We start from the raw sequence: 19,191 nt of genomic DNA on the forward strand, positions 1-19,191 counted from the left end.
ACAATTTAAGGTCTACCTACCCGCAGGGACCTATTACGGCTTTGATATATTTATTATGCGAACGGTCTTGACTTTCGTGGACGGCCAGGATATGGCTACTTCCGTTCCGGTGCCCGTGAGGTAACTACGAATGTAACGGTCATAGCCAGCATGGCATATATCTGCAAATTAGCAGAAAAAGTACGTCATCTATTGGTTCTACACACTACACAGATATACCAGAAGCAGAAGAAGCTTATAAGTCAACTTAAGCCATTGACATGATAACATAACTATAAATTGTCCTTATTTTGGAAACGTGGGCGAAAAGGAAGTAAGAGTAAGAGATGTTGCTTGTGTGTATTTATTGATTCAAATATTCAAATAAGCATTTACAAACAAGCATACCTGTATATAAAAAATAGCATAGCTAATAATATGCGGAGCCAAGCCGTTGCCCTCGATGTGATACACATTAGCGACTAGCGAATAATAAACTGCACGCATCGATATAGGTTCATTAATGAATTATTATGGTATTCTATGCTCTAACTATAGTCGAAAGATTTCCGTTTTAACTTTTAAATATTAATAACTCAAAGTTTTACATTGTTCTTCTCGTATGATTATTAGTTATTACTTTTTACATATACCTATAACAATAATTATTGGAATATAACAAGTACCTACATATCAATCATATTTTTGCTCGTTAATCAATATTACTATAGCTTCAATATATTATGTATAATATAAAGTAACGAAATCAAAATAATCGCAACTATTCAGACAAAATAATAGGTAATTATTATAGGATTTTCATAAGCTATTCAACTTTTATAGTAGACTAGAGGTCCGCCCCGGCTTCGCCCGTGGTACATATTTCGCAATAAAAGGTAGCCTATGTCCTTTCTCGGGTATCAAAGTATCTCCATACCAAATTTCATGCAAATTGGTTCAGTAGTTTAGGCGTGATTGTGTAACAGACAGACAGACAGACAGACAGACAGAGTTACTTTCGCATTTATAATATTAGTATGGATTAATTAACAAACTATTTCTTTTTTAAGATTTTAGGCTCTACTTTAGGAAGCAATAATTATTAATTAACATAACAACTTAACTACCAACTTATATTAGTATATTTATTTTTTATTTTAATTCTATAATTATGTTCTACATCTTTCATATTGAACACAGAGGGTCTTGAAATAACATCGTAATAAACAAAGTAGAGATAACTCTCCACCTTAAGCGAACAGTATTGTTTTCAAATAAAAGTTCATTATATTTTTTATGTAGTAGGTATTCATTTTCTCCGTCGCAATACACACTTTTTCAAAATTAAAAAAATATTCTATATCGAATCTGTACTGAGAAAAAAGTGAACCATTAAGAGGGCTACATCGCAGAGCATTATAGAAAAATAAATTCCCTAGAGAATGCAGTGCAATTTGTCCGCAAGAGAAACGGGATCTCGGTGCTGCAGTTAAGGTCAATGTGTGCGTGAAATATTCCATAATACTATGATGATGGCTCTCTTCACAATTTTTTGCCATCGTTGTCTACATTGCAAGGACGACTGGTGTGGAGTGGTAACGTACGAGGTACTTTAAGTACAACAAATGCCTCATTATTTCTAACAAAGATAAAAATACTTTTTACAATTTACAACCACGAGAAAACTTTAATTATATGGTCATGTTTATAGCTGCTCCTCTATCGAAAGAATTTGACATATAGGTATGTATATTTATCATTTATCTCGTGTAAATAAAGATATTTACTAGTGATGTGACAGACGACCTGGTCCGAGTGGCGGGGAGCCGCTGGATGCAGGCCGCCGGTGACCGGGCGTGGTGGAAAATCCTGAGGGAGGCCTTTGTCCAGCAGTGGACGTCCCACGACTGACACGACGACGACGACGACTAGTGATGTACCTACTAGCGATATTATAAAAATCTAATAAAAATCTAAAAATTAAATAAATAGAAACAACACGTCTACATGGCATACTATGAAGTATGATTATTGTGACAATCGATAAGTGAGCATTGTAGTTTTCGCTGATAAAAGATAAAGGGCCGAAAGGGATCATGGTCGTGAGCTCGAGCGCGGCGAAGTAGCACAGGAGGGGTGAGGTGTGGGGGGAGGCTCCGTGGATCCCGCGGATGTTCGGGTTCAATACCCGCGAACGTACCATCGCACAGCCTTTGCTGGGAATCGTATTCGTATAACGTATTTACGCAGTAAATCACAAGTATAGTATACTTACTTCAATCGGTAATAAATAAGATTACTTCTGTCAATATAACATTGTACTAAAACATGTACCTAGGCAAAAAATGTTTAAAACTATAAAAGCTACTATTTCTGCTTGTCATATTCAGTAAGTTCAAATAAGGTACACACGGTAAGGTACTATGAGTACAAACTGTTATCGTGGATAAAACAATGGCCAATATGGAACTTAAAAATTGTCTTATAGTTGTATACGTAGTATATTATTATTAGTCTGTGCTTATAGTTAGGGACGGGAATAAGACTAACTATTATATATTCTGTGCTATTAGTAGTAAATTCCTGCATTCGAGTCAAGTAAGACTTCATTATTTTTATATTGTTGGAAAATTCACATAAGTGCTATAAGAAATACTCGTGATTTTTAAAATAATGAAATTTTATACCTAACAATAAAAATATTCAGTGTAGAAGACAGTAGGTACATGCTAACTCTATAAAATACATCTACTCGTATTCATAATTTTGCACATGTGTTTAAAAGTCCTAACTAGAAAATATTTTAATGTATTGCAATTATGTTAGTCACAAAAATGTGAAATTTATGAAAGTCTGAAAACTTGGAGTTACCTAGATAATAAGAACCCAAGACTTTATGAAAACGATCGCCGGTTGTTTACACAAGTGTAGGTAGGTAATATTCAACTGTTTTAATATAGATTTCGAAAAGCGTGAAAATATTATGAATAAAGTTACAAAAACCGTTATTTGCTTACAATAGATAACCCTTATTTCAATACAACTGAATATACGACAAAAGTTGCTTAATTTTATATAACCTTTGAATAAATTATTCACCTTATGATGTCTGCAGGTGACCATATAAAATTAAAACAATGAGAATATAGCGTAACTACATACTGTGCTTTACGCACTGATTTTGCCCAAAGGTTAATAGGTAGTATGTGTAAAATATATTTATTATTTAATGTGCCAAAGTATCTCGATCGCGTAATGTTTGTAGACTGGATGCTTTTCCACCATCGAGTTTTCCACCAATAATGTGCGAGGATGTTTAGAGAGTAGACTACAGGCCCATGTTGAAAAAAATATGGGTCATTTGACCCACCACCTGACCTATCTAGAATGATATAAGAGCATAAAATAATAAGATTCAGCACTATGACGTCACTCGTAAGCTGTCCACCTGAGTGCAGGTGAGAATTCGAAAGTTCAGGTAGAGATTTTCTCCCCTTGTCTCCATGATTTTTGTACTGGTCAAATGACCCATAATTATTTCAACACGGGCCTGTAGTCTAGAGGAATGTGTTTGTAAATAACCAATCATATTGCTTCATTTAGTTTGAAGTTTGAAGGGTTTAGCGTTTGAACTTTGAAGCGATACTATTGGATATTTGCAAACACATTCCTCGATACACATCCTCGCACATTATTGGCGGAAAAGCACTCTTTGTAGAAATCACTGAAGTATTATTATATTACTTGTATGAAAAAATACAGTGTTAAAATTAATATAAGACACAAAAGTTTTTATGAACCTTCATTGCGCAATAATCCCGCAAGCGGAGAAACACTCAGAAAGTTATATTGCAGATACCCAATATAAGTTTCCGTCATATTCGCAACTTACCGCTTACGGAGATAATGTCAAGTGTCGTTGACGTCCCACCTATTGTCGGGAAACCATTATTTTAAATATTATTTAGTATAGCCCGTGGGCGCCTAAGGTCAGCCTTGCACCCACACGTGCCATATAAGTATCACAGCTTAGCACTAAACAGCGAGTCACGATATTTTTGAAATGACATATGTAACTAAAAATAGCATAGAAAAAATAACTCTAATTTGATCACGATAGAGATTATAGCTATCTGTAACGTTTTGTAGTCATAGATCATTTATCTTGTGCAAATATTTCTTGCAACATTCACCTTTACCTAATCCGGCATACGGATTTTAGAACGGCACTAGTGGGCGAGATGTAAGTGAAGGAAAATATGTAATCATTGATGAATTTCAGACTTTTTAAATCTTAACCAAAAATATATGCAAATTTTATAGCAATTGTTGTTATTGGCCATTAAGTTAACAGAGAGCCATCATAAAACTTTGTCTGTCTTCTAACATGTAATATTATGTTAAACCATATCAGTTACTATTCTGTGGTTAAACTAACCAAACAGTAAAGTACAAAGTTTCAGTCTCTTATAATTAATAGTCAACTAACACCCTAATTTAAACTGTGAATTACCATCGATATTCCTTTCTCATATTCAAATTAATTTTGAACGCTTAGTCATAAATTAAAATTACCTACGTTAAAATTTCTAGACAACCATAACACCAAATAAGTAAACCATAAATTCAAAAAAAGGATAATGACTCCATTAAAATGTCTTTTAAACCCGAAATTGGATTCATAATATAATGTTGATTAGTATTTATTTATAGCATTTCATATCCGTTTCTGAGGCAAAAAAACACACGTCAATACATTGCTAATTCGACAGGTAGGCGCCGGAAAAATCGGAAGTCCGACAACAAAAACTTTTCTCTTTCATAAAAAATTACAACTACCTCCATAATTTACTTACAGATAAGGTTAATGTTATAAGGTTAACTTACTTATCTTTACTTTAATAATACAAATTATATTTGATTTTTAAATAGTTGCATAAAGAGATAATCTCGAGAAAATAAATTAATCGTTCTGTCCTGTCCGAATTGAAAAGATGATTTTGTCTAGAAAAATCATTTATCGATTAAGAATATAAGCTTTAATATAAGCTAGGTACATCTAAAAGTAAGAGACCATGAATAGAAAATTCATAAAATAGGAACAAATACCTTTACAGAGCAAACGAAACGGTGTATCACAGCTATTTTTTCATAGATGCCAATTTCAATTATTTAATTGCTTCACATTTCTGATTCCTCTTCACACTAAATAAATAAAAATATTTTCGTCATTTACTTCGAAAAAAAATTATACCTATACATAGTTACTTTGCCAAATACAACGCTGCAAATAATTATGAAGTGCTTACAAATTATTACTGTTGCAGGTGTCTTTCCAGTCCAATTCGAGATTCTGAATTAAAAACAACCTTCTCCACCAGGTAGATTTCATTATCGATACCAAAAGATAAATCTGAACCTAAAAACATAAACCCAGGTCTAATGGTTGAAGTTTGTAGTTATTATATAATAGTTTATAGTACCTACCTATATTTTCATCTTCGTCATCCTATTTTATTAGATAAAAGGTAAACTACCTTTTTCCGAGTTTCTATAACCTATGTCCTAAACCAGGCTAGTAAAGTAAGTTTTGGCAATAAATAGAGAAAATGTATGATTTACAAAAAAAAAAACAGTACCTATAAAATGGCGAGACAGAGGTTTTCGAAATAACGATTTATGTACACAGCACAAATTATTGCATTAATTAATGTTGAGAAGGTTATTGTAAAATTAATATAATATATAGAGCTAGGTAGAGTTCGTTAAATTAAAAGTTCATACCTACCAAAAGTTTTCAATCGAGGCCCCATTTTTATTGGCTCTTCTTCTATGTCGTGATCATGTGAATCCCTGTGTCCTTTTGCGGGCTATGGGGCAGATGGATTTCATTACTTTTTGTTTTAGAATGTTTATAAGTTATAACTGAGACTACTGAACATTTACATAATGCATATTATATAATAAGATAATTATGTTAGGAATATATAGTAACTTATTAATTATAATTATTATGTTAGGAAACTGTATTATGGTGTACGAAATATGGATTGTCAGTTAGGTATAAGATTTTTTAAAGATCTGAGTGACACTAATTAGGAGTGACAATAGCAATCAAATTTTTGGCGCCAAAAAAATTGTCAATGTTGCCCGAAAACCGTGCCCGGAAAAGCCCTGTGATTCAGCCAGTGACGATTTGGTGACGATATTCGGAACTAAAACCGTCATCTTGAAAAAAACGTTGAAAAACGTCGTCGAGTGTGTTGCTTAACCCTTAATTTGGTATAGTCCGGTGTGACGGACACTTGTTTAAAATAAATCCTGCCAATTTATTATTTCATGTTCATCGATTTCTAATCGATTAAATGTTTATTTATACCATAAACAAATAGTAAAAAATTAAGTAATGATTGTGACAACATTGCATATGTCAGTTGGGACGTAAAATGTCTGCGAAAATGCAGCCACCTGTTTTGCTCAAGGTATTTATACCTATTTTTCTTATTTTTTGTGGAAAAATGAATTGAATTATATATTTATTTATTAGATAATAAACATTTCAATCATTATTTACAAAAACATGCACACTTTATTACATTTTTATGGTGTTTATTTGTAACCAAAATGTTTTGTCCGTCACAGCGGACGTTGCTAATTGTATAGAAAAGTACCACTTTATTACTATGTCCGCTGCGGCGGACACCGTCAAAATGTGGGTGCTTCTGCTTGTTTGGTTATGGTTCTGAGTTTGGATTTTTTTTCTTTGCCAACAGCCTAACCGCGCAAGTAAAATTATTGCTTTAGTGCCGAATGAACATGCACCTTCCGATGCTAGCGAAATATCAGATTCGGAAACTGAATTGCATGATGCAAGTACTAATTCTTCCACCCCTTGTTTTCTCCTGCACCATATTCCCTTGCTAACGTAACGATAGATACATCCGACGATGAAGAATTACACTCCGAAGATTCTGATAGACCTGCTGATGACCAGAGTCTTTCGTGCGTAAATTGGCGAGTCTTTTTTTGAAAATGTTCTATCTCTATCTGCTATTCATAGATTGCCTGCAACGCCTATAACAACAATAGATTCTTGATTAGCACCCCGAAAAATAAGTACTAAGAAACCACCCACAGTCAAAGCCAAAAGACCAAAAAAAAAACAACTTTCAGCTGACTAACAATTATTGGAAAGTAACTCAATTCCGTCACCAAGCGACAATAGAAGAAGGTGAGGAGGATGATTACATAGACATGCCAGAAGATGATTCACCTTTGAGTTTCTTTCACCTTTTTTTCTCAAGATATTTTTACTAGTTTCGTAGAGCAGACAAACTTATATTCAGTTCAAAAAACCAGCAAGTCAATTCAACTAACAGAAGAAGAATTTAGACTTATTTTTTAATTTTCATACAAAATAAACATGAATTGTTTTTTTTTTTTTTCTTTTTTTTCCATATAAAATAAACTGTACTTCGGTTTCAAATAGTTCTAAAATGTTCATTTCTGTATTTTTCTTTAGTAAAAAAAATAAAATTAACTGTGGTTTTTATTTTCCGTAATTTGGCAGTGTCCGCTGTGACGGACACCAGTTTTCCCAGCAGTGGGCAATGGTAGATTTTTCTTTTCATTTTTCGAGAACTTTATGACATACTCCTGAAACCACAAAATTGTCAAATTCATATATTTTGAATATTTTTATCCGTGCCAAATTAAGGGTTAATGGTGTAATAATTTTTCCACTTTTGGTAAATTACCTAAAACAAAAAAGATTTTTGCGTCGGCAAACCGTTCTTTACACCACCTGACAGAAGTCAGTATCATACAAACTTCCAAAAGCCAAAAGAAGAAAAAAGTATAAAGGCCGCCTGTCCATTTGCAAGAAAACTTCCGCGAGAAATGTCCGGCCCGAGTGTCCGGCAGACTGTCTGACAGCAGCTTGCAAGTCTTCCGCGTTTCCACCTGCAAAGACTTGCAAGCTGCAGTCAGACAGACTGTCGGACATTTCTTGCGCAAGTTTTCTTGTAAATGGAAACGCGGCCATAAGATAGCTATTGCATAGAAAATTTATAATTTACAATTTTACATGCTGATAATAGTTGTACTTTAAATGGGTTAATGACACTGGGGTTCGTTCCTAAAGTTTATCTGTATGGCATTACGTATTTTCAATCTATGGTTAGCTCTATAATCTATATTTTTTGCACTTTACTCAAACATGGCGGGTGATGAAACTGACAGGTTGGTAAATATTGAGAAGTTGGAAATATTTTTTTCAGTTTTTGGAACTAATTTCAATTTTTAAAATTTTGTACTCTTTTGTGTGGCCACCTTAATTTTTCGGCAACGATTTCATAAACGTGTAATGGTATTTAACTTTTTAGCGATCTCAAACCATCTAGCGTTGCTATAATAAGGGAAGTTTACGACAGTGAAAATGCTCACATTAAATTTGAATTGGAATTGGAAAGAGCACTGGAGGCTGGAGTCAGTATCATAGTTATTGAACCAGAAGCTCTAGGAGAAGACACAGCGCGATGGATCTATGTTGGGAACCTATTACATAAAGTGTCACTCTACAGTGGAATAGGCAGCATCGCATCAGGTATTTTAAATGTTTACCTGAATTATTAAGAAACTTGTAAAGACAAGTATTTTTAAATATGACCCTGAATATATTTATCCAAAGACCGTTACCGTACCGTATTCTGGCGTTATATTAAAAGGATCGAATTTAAATCAATTTTATGTAAAATTAAATTGTTTAAATTTGTAACCAAAGGCATTGAAAAACAACCAGTAAATCATATACCTAAAATATGAATTTGATACTCCACAATAGGATTTATCAAAAGATCTTTATGCTTGGGCAATGCAAATTATAACAGATGAAAAAATACTGTTCACTGAATTCACTAACTTAATATGATGAACCAGAAAACTTACTCCGAGTAGATTTCTCTTGGTCACAGATCACTCATGAACGGCTGAATTTATTTTGCTTATACCTGCTGTTGCGTTTGTTATTGTAAGGACAAGGATCTTATGTAAATGTTGGGCTAGTCATTAATAAAATGTCAATGGTGTCTGTGATTTTGAAAGCAAAATTCACGAAAAATTACTTTTCTTCCGTTATATTATGTAATAACTAATAAAGTAAGAACATATAAAATAAATGTGATTAAAATCAAAGATCTTATAAAATGTAATGTAGTTATATTATATTTCCTAGAAAATATATAATAAAAAATATATAATCTTCCTGTAAAGTACAAAGTTCAATGGCTTCTTTTTGTTGTGTTTGATTTTACGCGAGTATTATACATTTAGAAATTAAAGATTTTAACGGATTTTTATAACTCAGACCCTGGAACCACAGACACAATAGAAAATCTATTGTGTCTGGGACCAATCGGGCCGCTTGGGGCTCAATGGGTTAAACTGGTGTGGTGACAGGGGAGACTTAGACGTTATTTGTCTTGACCATCATTCAAAAATTGCTATTTGTGAAATACTTCCACCTATTTCTCCATAGTTAGATGTGACCTCGCTGCAAAGTGTTTGAAACGTTGGGATAATATACAGTGTAAACTCTATATAACGTCACTTAAGGGACCGTGCATTTTTCGACGTTATATAGAGTGGTCGTTAAATGGAGAGAAAGGGAAAATTGCATGATTGGTCCCGAGACAGGAATATTATTTTGACATTGCCTATGAAACCATGTTATCATCGCTTGATCAAGGTCTTCATATTGAGGTTTCTTCAAGTTTTTGGCAGATCGTCCATCTTCTTCGGCATGCAGAATTTTTTCTTTATTTTTCTACGACTGCATTTCTGAGAATCTTCGGTATGTCAGTAAAAAAGAATGTAAACAACTACATTTTCATTGATTTCGGCAACTTAGTCAGTACTTCCTAGTCCTAGTTCCTAGTTGTAATGTCTTATTGTGGTCGTTAATTAGAGTGAGCGTGATGCTATTAGACCGGGAGATACTGACACAAAATTTCGAGTCATTTGTAACAAGGATGGCGGTTCTACAGGGGTCTTAGTACGCAATGACAAAAAGAAAAATGATTATGTGAACGCTGGTACCGGTGTCTTAGTCGCGTGGGCGTTTGTCGAACTCGTCGGAAAAATAGCGAAAGTCAAACGATTTGTAACAGAAAAATTTTAGAATTTACCGATAGCCCATAAAAAAGTAGTAGGCGGTAGTGTCATGCCATACTTTTCCGGTGTGACTTACAGCCCGCCATACCGACGCGAATGTGTTGATTTAAATAAAACAATCATTCAACCATTTGTACCAGGCTAACTTTTGCACAGGTAACTATCGTCGTGCAGCCATTTACGAAAATCGCCATGCCATACTTTTCGGACGATTCCAAATGGTCGCCATACCGCCGAAAATCTGCAATAAATTTTTATTTCGCCAAACTTTTTGTACCAGTATTGCATTTGGATTTTTGGAGAGTATTTGATAAAATGTGACCATTATTATATTTGCCATACTTCTAGTAGGGGGAAAAAGTGCTGTTATACTTGAAAACTTAATTTATTATTAATTTATATAAGTGAGGATTTCCAACACTTAGATCTTTGAAATTTTGTATTTATATTTGTTGATCCTCAAACTTACAGGAAAAATAAGTGCCATACTGTTAAAAATCGTTTGACTTTCGCTATTTTCCGACGAGTTCGACTAACTTATATTAACTAACGCCCACGCGACTAAGCCGCCGGTACCAGCGTTCACGCCATCGTTTTTCTTTTTGTCATTGCGTACTAAGACCCCTGTAGAACCGCCATCCTGTTACAAATGACTCGAAATTTTGTGTCAGTATCTCCCGGTCTATATATGGAGTGTATTATTGTATAGACAACAATATAAACCAACCAAAGTCGAGAAATCTTGACGTTATACGGAGTTTGACGTTAAATGGAGTGTCGTTATATAGAGTTTACACTGTATATAAAAATGAAACCCATTTTCCTTGGACACGGCATCACGCATGAACGGGTGGACCAATTTAATAATTCTTTTTTTATTTAATTCAGTAAGAGCATGGTTCTTGTGTAGAGAAAATGTAAATATGTACCACGGGCGAAGCCGGGGCAGACCGCTAGTACTTAATATATAAATAGCATTTAAAATCTGTTAAATAAATCTTCATTTTCGAAATGAGGACATTTTATCAATTTTTTCTAGAAGTAGGTAGGTATATAAGTATAAAATTCTCATGTTATGGTATTTGAAGTTAAATTCCTCCAAAATAGCTTGACCAATTCTCATGAATCTGAGAATCAAACTACATCTAAATTACACATACCCAAAGTGATAAGAGTAAGGCAGAACAATGTTTATTGGGATATCTAGTAGTCAATAAACTATGTAAATGTCTTTGTATTTGTAATTTGTATTATATTATTGTCATTAAAGTCACATAATAAATCAATGTGATAACAGAGAGAAATACTCTTTGTTCTCAAATTATTTTAATACAGATTAACTAATAGTGTTACATATGAGTGATATGAGATTAAATTACCAAAATCCTCTATAGGCAGTGTTGTTTTGTCTAAATGCTTGATGCTTTCCATGCTTATGAAGCTCCTTTATTATACAGTTTCATTAATTATACCAAAATCTTTTATGACAGGTTTAACTTGGAGTTCCTTGGCATGCACACCTTTTGGGATTATATCTGTACTTTGTGCTGGCTGTTACACTTTGTCTTGGCAATGGGATCCTTGTTGTAAGTATCAAGTGGAGAAAAATCGTCACCGCTTGTCAACTTTACCAATGTTGAGTGACCTTACATCTGCTACCCCGGTAGTACTTGTACGCACAGACAATAAACAAAAAATTATACTACATAGCACAGTATCTATAGCTGCAGCTGCAATTTGCTTATGGAGACTATATAACACATTTAAATAAAAAATATTTTAATATTGTTAATTCAAGGCTTACATTAAGTTCATTTTAATTGTATGATAGGCAAATAATATTTCTCTAGTGTCATTGTCTCAATCTAGATAATATGTTGTAAAAACTGTATAATATTGTTATTTTATGGATAAAATATATTATGTATTATGTAGATCTAGATTAATACTGTACAAAAATATATTTTGTTGAAATGTAAAATGCTTTTTAGTGAATTAAAGAGGTTGTTGATTCTTTTGTAATGTTATAGGGTTAGTTGTCAGCTGTAGTGGAACGTGTTCTAATAAAAAAAAATATTAATTTATCACATTTTATTTTTTTAAGCCCCATCTATTTTAACTATTTTAACCCGTTTTATTACTCTGTATATTTTTAATTTATGTCATGTCAATGTTATTTGAACAAAGCAATAAGAATATATTACTTGACATCATCTTATGTTTTAATGGCTCTTTTAGCCATAATCCAGAAATATAAGGATGGAATGGCATGTCTCAAAAATATTGCTAGTCTTGGCAAGAATTGGCTGACTATTGTTTCATTACTGTTATTTATTATCATATCCACAGTCTTCAAAGCAACATATTCTGCCTCAAAACCATTAGCAGTACTTTTATCCATAACTAAAAAAGAAAGAGAAATTAATCTTAAATGCTATTATTACTCAATAAATTGATCTTAACAAAACCAATTAAATTTGATTACAACTATTAGTAGAATCATTGGTATTTCAATCAAATTTATAATTGCAATATATATTCTTAAAAATTTCATCTGTGCTTTGTATTATATTATATTGGATTGGATGCCGGCAATATATTATGTTTAAATATAACTTTTTAAGAAAGACAATTAAAAAAAACAGTTATTAAAATAAATTCTAAGATCTTTAGGTTAATTAAAGAATACCACTTACCACCATGTGCATCTCCACTTCCAGTAAGTGCATTTAAGGAGACTGCTGTTTTTACATAGCCTGGACTTAATATAGAAACATTAATATTGTGTTGGTGCATTTCAGCACGTAATGAATCACCAAATGCTTGCATTGCATGCTTGGATGCAGCATATGCTGAACGGTCTGGTATAGCAATGAGTCCTTGAACCGAACTCACAAACACAATGTGACCACTTTTTCTTTCCATCATTTTTGGTAATGCAGCTGAAATTAAAGTATCCACCTTATTCAAGTATGTGAAAATTATTAACTTTCCTCTCGTAACATAACACATTTTTAAAATCAATCAAGCAGTAAGCATATTGATAGTTATCATGAGAAATCTTACCTAATGTGAGTCCAACTGCACCAAAGTAATTAATGTCCATAATTTTATGATACACATCCATTTTTGTATGAATAACAGAACCTCTGTGGGAAATGCCACCATTATTTATCAATATGTCAATTCTTCCACAAACTTCATGAACTTTTCCTATGAAGGGTTCTAACTGAGCCATATCAGCCAAGTCTAATTCAATGACAACAGGTTCTTGCCTTGGACCTACCTGAAATTTAAACAGAGATATAATAGTCTTATTTAGCTAATAATAATAGTCTGCTATTTCAGTTTTGATTTAAAATTATAATAATTGATTGTAGTATATGAAACTAAGCATTATAGAAGTATTAAGAAATACTATAAGAGTAAAGTTCTGTTAAGAGTTGGGGAGGGGTTTTAGCAAAATTAAAGATATTTGAAATGCTTAAAAATTAAATATTCTAAGTAGGTAGGGTCATTGCGCCTGTTCGCGTCCACTTAGTGCAGTTGGAAAGTTTGAAGGAGAAAATAAAAATGTTCCAGAACAAATTTCAATGCAAAATTTATGTAACGTGTTCAATACATAGTCTATTTTAAGATTTACTTTCAATTGTGTTGGAAATATCATGTGGTTTTTATTTATCTAGACAAATAGCAGAATTAGGCGTTTTACCCAGTTCGCGTCCAAAAATTCCAGTTTGCGTCCACCCGTGGACCAGTTCGCGTCCACCAGCTTAGAAAAGGAATTAAGAGTGTATTGGGTGATATTTTATCAGATAAATGCAAATAAAAATTAGATTTTAATAAATTATTTATTTACGAATATAGTTATTTAATAAAAACTGGCCAAATTCGAGTGGGACTCGCACACCGTATTAACCTGTTTTTTTCATATGTTTTAACTGTAAATGATTATTTTTTCAATGTTTCCCTTATTTGTGCTATAAGACGTTGCTTCGTACCAAACTACAAGTGTCTGTGTTCACGTAAAGTACCCTGTAGGTTTTGATTCCCTTGCGAATGTCGAAATTTGCGAAAATTTGCAGCATAAACGGCTGTATCTTTTGATTGCTTTGGCTTATAAGTTTGATTTTTTCACTGCTTCAAGGGACCGTAGACTTGAGTATTCAATATAAATTTCAGCTTTATACCTCCACGCGTTACTGAGAAAAAGGGTCTTGACAGAAAGACAGACCGGCAGACGGACATACAGACGGACGGATATCAAAGTGATCCTTCAAGGATTCCGGTTTTTCCTTTTGAGAGATTTTCTAATGAATTAAATTTATTTTTTGTTCATATTATTTTCTTAACCACAGACTCTCATTCTCAAAGATACTAGTCTCATTCTTAGAATACCCATTTTAAAATGAAAAAATAGCATAAAAATTTGCTAATATAAATGAAAATTTAAATTATCAACTTGTAGTCTTAGTCAAAAATTTACAATCTATTTTAAATTACATATTTTAACAAACAATTCATTGCTAAGTAATGAAAAACAATGTGGACGCAATATGTTCTATTGTTATGCACTATAGGTATAGTTTGCGCCCATCGTGGACGCAAAATGGAAGTTGTACAAATTCGGTGTAGTAATTCGCGTCCACCTTATTTTAGCTATTAATTGTAAAAGAAATAAGCTGATTTATAATCCATACTATTCCATGTTTTGTTAGCAAAGTAAAGAAACAGTTACATATTCAAAAATTCACATTTAACAATAAGATACTTACCGTCAAACGCGACGCTACGCACTATTTTTTTCTTAAAATCCCGCGCGTTTTAGCTCTCTCGTTTAATAGCCAAAATTAAATATTTTTTTTTAATAGGATAGGCGGTGCGCAGGCATATTTTGAATATGTGTGCGTGTCTCTTATACATTGAGGTATTATCGGAAATTTTTCTTATTACAATTTTACTCAAAGTATACTTATTTTCGTGAATTTTCTAAAAGATATCCGCAAAATGGACGCGAATAGGCATGTGGACGCGAACAGGCGCAATGACCCTATAACAGATAATAAGATAGAAGGAAGTGAATCAATAATTCCAAAATATTTTCTTCTGTGCCTACTTTATCCATGCAAACAAAACTCATAATTGGACTTAATAACAATATGTAAAATAATAAGTAAAAATTTATAATAAAATCAATAAATATATAGGTATGTACTTACAACTTTTTTAGCAATTAAATCCTGTTTAACTCGTTCCAATTCCGATTTTCTCCTTGAAGCTAAAACTACTTTACAGCCATAATTATAAAATGAATGTGCAAGAGCCTCTCCAATGCCAGAACTAGCTCCAGTTATAACAACAACCTGAAAGATATCATTGTTATATTAAGAAAAGATCAATATTGTTGAGTGACCAAATTAATAAATTAAAAAGTACAACCTTGCCCTGTAGTGCAGCTTGTCTTTTTTGTTCTGTAAATCTATTAAATAGACGAAACATGGCAAAACCGACCGATACCGGTATGCCTATGTATTGAATATACCAAGAAAAAGGTCCTGGCGACTTCATTTTATATATCTATATATACCCACTATATCAGATGAATTGTATATCGAAGGTCAAATGCGCAATTCGAACGTGTATAGAATAAGTAAATGCAATTATGCAGTAAAGTACCTTGTACTTTACAGTTTACACCACAGAACAAAATATTATATTTACAGTTAATATTAAAATCCAGATTAATATTAGTTAGAATTGTAATAATTCGTTTTCACAGTATACATTATTAACAAACGTTCAAAATAACATAAATTAAAACTGCAATTTGTTTATTACAACAAAACAATTCATTAATATATGCCATAAATATCCATTAAAAAAACGATTAGCATTTTATTACAGGCTTTGAAAGTTGGAACATCATTTTGTTTAATGTTGGCAGTTGGGAATGTCATAATATGTCAAAATTATGTTATAGATCAAAAATGTTTGAAGAAAAAGTAAATTAAAATTATGTTTATGTGTGTGATTATGTTATTTTTTAAATAATACTGTAATTTGTAATATTTTACTATCTTCTCTTATATATAAAAATAAATCGCAAAATGTGTTGGTAAGCGCATAACTCGAGAACGGCTGAACCGATTTCGATAATTCTTTTTTTATTATATTCCTTGAAGTACGAGGATTGTGTTCTTATGTAGAGAAAACGTAAACATGTACCATGGGCGAAGCCGGGGCAGACCGCTAGTTTTTGATAAATATAATTTATTGCATGGTATAATATATTATAACACAGGAGTAAATTTAATAGTATAGCCTAGTACAGCATTTTGGTAGGTGAATCTTTTAATATTTTTTTTTTTTATCAATATATATATGAATCTTATATATTTTTCATATCATTGTGGTATCATTCATACACACAGTGCTTAAGGGTGCTATAACAGATTTTTAACAAAAACCGCTATTTTACGGTACAATTTTAACTCAAAGCACTTACACGTGAGAACAAAGTAATATCTTAATTTAAAGATAATATATTCAGTTCTACGATCATCTTATAAAAATTGTACGACGTCATACAAAATTGTCACTGAAATACGATTTTCCCAGCACAATGATCGCATAAAATGCAAAAAAATGGGGTCTAAAACGGTACACTTTTAAGAAAATTAAAAGCCTAATCTATCTTCTTACCTATAAATTATTGAGGGATATATAGTCCTTTATAGATTGAGATAATTTTTTTGTATCTAAATCAAAATTTTATTTCAATTATAAGCTAAATTAAAAATACTTGTCGATTTCTTCATACATTTTGCTCTCGCGGGTCGTCAGACCGCGCTCAGAAGCGCTCTTGGAAGGACGGGTGTATCGCTCCTCGTCCCAAAAATAAAAACGAATTAGAAAAAGATTATTGTGCGTATACTGTCGTTTTCGTGATTTGAAATATTTGATACTTTATAAGAGTAAACTGTATAAGTTTCATATTCCAGTTATTTGTAATTTAAAATTATGTTTTAAAAATTATGTTGACTGAGATTCTCTTTTTTTATGGGTTGTTGAACGGATTGGTGGGGTAAAGCAATTTGACAAAACTTAAATCCAAAATGGCGCCGACGAAAATTTGCCATCTTTTCGTCATGGGTGTCATTTTCATGGTTTTTGGGGTAGCTATTAACCAATATGAGGTCAAAAATAAAATCCAAGATGGCGCCGACGAAAATTTTACATCTTTTCATCATGGGTGTCATTTTCATGGTTTTTGGGGTAGCTATTAACTAATATGAGGTCAAAACTAAAATCCAAGATGGCGCCGACGAAAATTTTACATCTTTTCGTCATGGGTGTCATTTTCATGGTTTATGGGGTAGCTATTAACCAATATGAGGTCAAAAATAAAATCCAAGATGGCGCCGACGAAAATTTTACATCTTTCCGTGATGGGTGTCATTTTCATGGTTTTTGGGGTGGATATTACGCAATATGAGGTCAGAACTAAAATCCAAGATGGCGCCGGTGAAAATTTGACATCTTTTCGTCATGGGTGTCATTTTCATGGTTTTTGGGGTAGCTATTAACTAATATGAGGTCAAAACTAAAATCCAAGATGGTGCCGACGAAAATTTTACATCTTTTCGTCATGGGTGTCATTTTCATGGTTTTTGGGGTAGCTATTAACCAATATGAGGTCAAAAATAAAATCCAAGATGGCGCCGACGAAAATTTTACATCTTTTCATCATGGGTGTCATTTTCATGGTTTTTGGGGTAGCTATTAACTAATATGAGGTCAAAAATAAAATCCAAGATGGCGCCGACGAAAATTTTAAAGCTTTGTTATTTTATTTTAGTTTACTTCTTTATTATTAAGAAAATTACACCTATGACGAAAAGATGTCAAATTTTCGTCGGCGCCATCTTGGATTTTGGTTTTAACCTCATATTCGTTAATAGCTACCCCAAAAACCATGAAAATGACACCCATCACGAAAAAAGTCAAATTTTCGTCGGCGCCATCTTGGATTTTGGTTTTAACCTCATATTCGTTAATAGTTACCCCAAAAACCATGAAAATGACACCCATCACGAAAAAAGTCAAATTTTCGTCGGCGCCATCTTGGATTTTAGTTTTGACCTCATATTTGTTAAGAGCTACTCCAAAACCTTGAAAATGACACCCATGACGAAAAGATGTAAAATTTTCGTCGGCGCCATCTTGGATTTTAGTTTTGACCTCATATTGGTTAATAGCTACCCCAAAAACTACCCACACTTGCAAATGTGTTTGCTACGTAGGAAAAGTTCAGATTTAAGAGTATCCTAGGTAATGTGTTATGTGACGAATACCTATAATTTATTTCATTCCGACTATTTTTCGGAATAACATACATTTACTAAGAATTGTATACAATGCCGGATTTAATACAGTGCCGGTAACATCATAATTATGTAGGTATGATAATAATTCTACATTTCTTAAAAAGCTTTGATATTGTATACAATTCATAGATTATTATTCAATGAAATAATGATGTAAAATAGTCACACTTTTTTAAGTTGTTTGAATATACTAACATACTTATTAGGATCGTACCTACTAATAAAAGTAACAAAATGAATTTTTAAAGTTCCTAGTAATCTTCTGGAATCAATTTCAATAAAAATACATAATATCAAAAATTAAAAATAATATCAAGTATGAAGATGGTCTATAAAATGGAATGCGCTATGTTTACGTGAGCGTGATATTGCCGCGAACAAAGTTACGTCGTTAGATACCTAAATTTGAGTAACGCAGATTTGTGACAGCGTCCTTAACACGTTGGCTAAACACAACCATTATCTTTATAATATATAAGAGAAAGTCGTGTTAGTTACTCCACTTATAACTCAAGAACGGCTGAACTGATTAAGCTGAAAATTGGCAGACTGGACATAGGATACTAAATACGAGCGAAGCCGGGGCGGACCACTAGGTAGTAATAAAATACCACGTTTTTCCACAAATATAGGTATACTTACGACGTGCGTTTGT

General features: G+C 32.7%; 2 protein-coding genes across 2 annotated transcripts; one reads left to right on the plus strand and one right to left on the minus strand.

Annotated features, from left to right (window-relative positions):
• Positions 1 to 8,170: 8,170 nt before the first annotated feature.
• Positions 8,171 to 12,236, plus strand: Pmi (Transmembrane protein Pmi). The gene is made up of 3 exons (XM_090105389.1): positions 8,171 to 8,220; positions 8,364 to 8,584; positions 11,640 to 12,236. Exons 1-3 carry the CDS (start codon positions 8,198 to 8,200, stop codon positions 11,918 to 11,920), a joined length of 525 nt encoding a protein of 174 aa, XP_089961515.1. The 5' UTR covers positions 8,171 to 8,197; the 3' UTR covers positions 11,921 to 12,236.
• On the minus strand, positions 12,226 to 16,073 carry LOC149905885 (dehydrogenase/reductase SDR family protein 7-like). Its single transcript, XM_090105388.1, has 5 exons — positions 15,589 to 16,073; positions 15,369 to 15,512; positions 13,216 to 13,435; positions 12,846 to 13,091; positions 12,226 to 12,552 (listed from the first exon to the last, which is right to left on the minus strand). The coding sequence occupies exons 1-5, from the start codon at positions 15,715 to 15,717 to the stop codon at positions 12,365 to 12,367; spliced, it is 927 nt and encodes a 308-aa protein (XP_089961514.1). The 5' UTR covers positions 15,718 to 16,073; the 3' UTR covers positions 12,226 to 12,364.
• Between the last annotated feature and the right edge of the window lie 3,118 nt (positions 16,074 to 19,191).

This window comes from Colias eurytheme, chromosome 9, assembly GCF_061535395.1.
Source record: "Colias eurytheme isolate Ceu_HAF_F1 chromosome 9, ilColEury1 Martin Lab GWU primary, whole genome shotgun sequence".
NCBI lineage: Eukaryota > Metazoa > Arthropoda > Insecta > Lepidoptera > Pieridae > Colias > Colias eurytheme.